This window comes from Blastocystis sp. subtype 4, assembly GCF_000743755.1.
Source record: "Blastocystis sp. subtype 4 strain WR1 chromosome Unknown seqid_0558, whole genome shotgun sequence".
Lineage (NCBI taxonomy): Eukaryota > Bigyra > Opalinata > Blastocystidae > Blastocystis > Blastocystis sp. subtype 4.
In genome coordinates, this window is record NW_014568989.1 from 1 (window position 1) to 3,492 (window position 3,492).

The window sequence follows — 3,492 nt, forward strand, 5'->3', positions numbered from 1 at the left end:
CTAACAAGCGCATTGGTGGATCCATGAGAGCCAGCTGGATGCGTCGTAACACTCTTTCTCTTCGTAGATACCGATAAGTCGATCGAGAGTTTGTTTGTTAACAAATGCAAGTGTGAAAAGAGATTGAAATGTGGAAAGTGAGAAAAAGGATAGAATAAAGAATAGAAAAACGACAACTGCAGGATTCGAACCTGCGCGGGCAAAGCCCAACAGATTTCTAGTCTGTCTCCTTAACCACTCGGACAAGTTGTCTTGAAGTATTTCTCTTATCTTCACTATAGAAAGGTTCTATACCACACAGAATGAAACTCCTATATTCAAATGAAGTATAATATTGAATGAAGATTCTGCAGTGATTCCCTATTCGACCTTTAATTGATTCGTGTAGGAGAAAAGGTCAAGAAGTGGTTGGTGGAGAGTAGATGTGATAGAGTAGATGGAGTGCTACAATTGCGGAGAGACTGGTCACAAAGCTCGTGATTGTCCTAACAGTAAGGTGAAATGGTTGAAATTGACTATTAGAGTCTGCTGAGAGAGAGGAGAGACAGCCTAGATGTTACAATTGTGGAGGCTTGGGTCACCGTGCTCGTGATTGTCCCAGTTCTAGAAGCGAGAGACGTCCTCGCAATGCTGATCATATTGTTTGCCGTAACTGTGGACAGATGGGTCACTTTGCTCGTGATTGCCAGAATGAGGCTGTTTGCCATAACTGCCGTCAGCCTGGACATATTGCTAGCGAGTGCCCTAATGCTGCCGTCTGCCGTAACTGTGGTCAGTCTGGTCATATTGCTCGTGACTGCACTGAAGCTCCTGTTTGCCGTAAGTGTGGACAGTCCGGACATATTGCCCGTGAGTGCCAGAACTAAATGTCGTTGGATTTGATATGATGGTTGGGTCTTGAGACTTGTAACATAACATATCATGTAGTTGTTTGTTCCAAACAGGTGAAAAGGACAGACGTGTCGAGGTCTTTTCTCTCTTCTCCTTACATGACTGTTGGGCCGAGCCCCATGATTTGCCTACAATGATATCAGTACAAGAATTAATACCTTTTTTGGCATTCTACGAGGCCTACCAACAAAAATTAACCCATCATTCAGAATAGAGTCAACTAGAACACGAGAGTATAACGATAAGCAAGGAAGGATCGATACAGATCCAAAAAATGGCTGAGAGAATAATGCTATAAGTGAAATCATAATAGAATGAGTCACATCGGACGGATGGGAGGACAATCGAATTGCTCATGTTAAATGCACGAATCGATGGAAAAAAAGACTTGGAACAACCGAATAGTAACCGCTGCATTCTATCCAATGTATTTGACTCGTTAATGATCCTTTTCCAAGATTTGGAAATGTTCTCTTTTGGCGAATTTCAACTTTTCCAAAACTATTATGTATTTCTGTTATGGTATCTAATTCATAAGTGACCCTATTATGATAATATACAGGAATTAATACTGGGATTAATGGTATATTATATTTGCAATTGTACCAATTAATTCACTTACTATTGTGGTGATAATTTATACTACGTTTGTTGTTTAATTGCACTTTAGTTTGTTAAATATGGCCGAAGAAGTCAAGAACACTACTGTGGTATGGATGAATAGTGTGGAATGATAGAACAGGAGGAGCCTAAGGTTGAGGAGGTTGAGGAGCATGAGTGCGATGAGAACTGCGAGCACGAGCACGAGCACGAGCATGAGCATGCAGAAGCTGGAATGCCCTCTCTGCCTGTATGGAGTGATTGTCGGTTTTAATGGTTGTAGAAGCCTAAGCCCAGCAGAAACGAGAAGAAGGCTAGAAAGGCTCTTCTTGCTCACGATCTTGTTGAGGTTCCCAACATCATGAGAGCTGCCTTCAAGAGAGACGAGAACGTGTGCTTCTACGTCCAGTCTCCTGATGTGTACAAGAGCAAGCATAGTGATATTTATGTTGTGTTCGGAGTTGTGAGAATTGACGATATGTCACAGAACAATGTCCTTCAGCAGGCTGCTGCTCAGAAGTTCCAGGCTCCTGAGGAACCCGCTGAGACCAAGGAGGAAACTCCCGCTGAACCTGCTGAAGAGGAGGTTGTCGATGAGACTGGTCTTAACCCTGATGATATTACTTTCGTTATGGAGCAGACTAAGTGCACCCGTGCTGCTGCTGTCAAGGCTCTTCGTGAGAACGATAATGATATGATCAATGCTGTTATGGCTCTTGGCAAGTAATGAGTTTGACATGCTGATAAGTGCTAATCGTAGTGCCTTCTCTTTGTTTGTTGCAAATATGATTGAAAACATACAATGAAAAGGACAATCATTGGAATACATCGGCTAACTCATCTTCAGGGAGGATGTTCTCTTCTTCCCTCTTCTGCAAACGTTCTAGAGCTTTCACTCGTTTCGTAACTTCCTGTCTTTTTCTTCTTCTCTTGAGAACGAGAAACTGAAGGTGATACATAATTCGGATTAGCATATAGTGTTTTACCTGTGAAACTGTCATCGAAAATACGAATCACTTCAAGAACCATACGAGGACCAATTTCAGTCAACTGAGGTTCCTCTCCACGCTTCACAAACTTCTCTGCTTCTTGTTCTGTATGTCCACGTTCTGAAATTTGGTAGTTTCGAATCCAAATCTTGTTGTCCACCACAAAGAAAGACATGATATGATCAACAAACGGTTTGCTTTTGGGATGTCCCAGAGGAACAGCAAATACTTGTTTGAACATTTCACGAAGCAGTTGCCACTCGGGAGTCGAATCAAAACTCTTATCAAACACGAGCAACGGACGAGAGCCCATCAAGCAGTTGCCTGTCATCTTCAACTCTTCCGTTGTATGAACTAACTGTTATTTAGGAATTTTATCAAGTACCATTGTGCATAAGAAAACGAACTGAAGGACCATCTGGAATCCGACTAATCCACATATACACATCAACATGTTTTCGAGTCTATTCATAATAGACACTAGGATACGGATACCTCAAAGAAAATGGAGTATGTACAAGACTTCAATTCGGCAATCTCTGTAATGGCTTCCAAACTCTTCTTTACATCAAGCTAAAATGATATTATTACCCATTCAACAACATCCCTACCTTCACATCCTTCTTATATTGAGGCATCAAAGCTTCCAAATCCTTCATGAGATGTCTTGTTCGGTAACTGATTCCCCGAGATGCAAGAACTAAGCAACGTTGCTTATTTGTGTATTTCACCTACTTGTTACCGTTTTCCTCTCCTTTTCATACTTTTTCCTTCTTCTCTTCTGGAGTTCCCTTTCCAGCTTTGTTCTTCATGGGAACCTTTTTATTTACCTTTGATTTCTTCTCCATCCGATTCTTTGACAATCAACAAATGAAGCGATGAACACGGGAATCAGTGATTCCTGAGGAAGAGTTTGTTTGTTCTCATTTCTTTTCGTTGTTTCTCTCATGGTTGTGGATTCGAAAGTAGATGGAAGTGGAATTCAGATTGACGTGGTAGAAACGATTATCAA

At 41.4% G+C, this 3,492-nt stretch overlaps 4 protein-coding genes across 4 annotated transcripts; 2 read left to right on the plus strand and 2 right to left on the minus strand.

Annotated features, from left to right (window-relative positions):
• Nucleotides 1-436: 436 nt before the first annotated feature.
• On the plus strand, nucleotides 437-866 carry JH06_5492 (hypothetical protein; the record flags this gene model as incomplete). The annotated part of the gene is made up of 2 exons (XM_014669442.1): nucleotides 437-491; nucleotides 523-866. 2 exons carry the CDS (start codon nucleotides 437-439, stop codon nucleotides 864-866), a joined length of 399 nt encoding a protein of 132 aa, XP_014524928.1.
• Nucleotides 867-1,571: 705 nt separating this feature from the next.
• JH06_5493 (hypothetical protein) lies at nucleotides 1,572-2,218 on the plus strand (the record flags this gene model as incomplete). Its single annotated transcript, XM_014669443.1, is given in 3 exon segments — nucleotides 1,572-1,614; nucleotides 1,629-1,741; nucleotides 1,775-2,218. 3 exon segments carry the CDS (start codon nucleotides 1,572-1,574, stop codon nucleotides 2,216-2,218), a joined length of 600 nt encoding a protein of 199 aa, XP_014524929.1.
• Nucleotides 2,219-2,306: 88 nt separating this feature from the next.
• On the minus strand, nucleotides 2,307-2,655 carry JH06_5494 (hypothetical protein; the record flags this gene model as incomplete). The annotated part of the gene is given in 2 exon segments (XM_014669444.1): nucleotides 2,307-2,374; nucleotides 2,388-2,655. The coding sequence occupies 2 exon segments, from the start codon at nucleotides 2,653-2,655 to the stop codon at nucleotides 2,307-2,309; spliced, it is 336 nt and encodes a 111-aa protein (XP_014524930.1).
• Nucleotides 2,656-3,067: 412 nt separating this feature from the next.
• JH06_5875 (hypothetical protein) lies at nucleotides 3,068-3,328 on the minus strand (the record flags this gene model as incomplete). The annotated part of the gene is made up of 2 exons (XM_014669445.1): nucleotides 3,068-3,211; nucleotides 3,245-3,328. The coding sequence occupies 2 exons, from the start codon at nucleotides 3,326-3,328 to the stop codon at nucleotides 3,068-3,070; spliced, it is 228 nt and encodes a 75-aa protein (XP_014524931.1).
• Nucleotides 3,329-3,492: the final 164 nt, after the last annotated feature.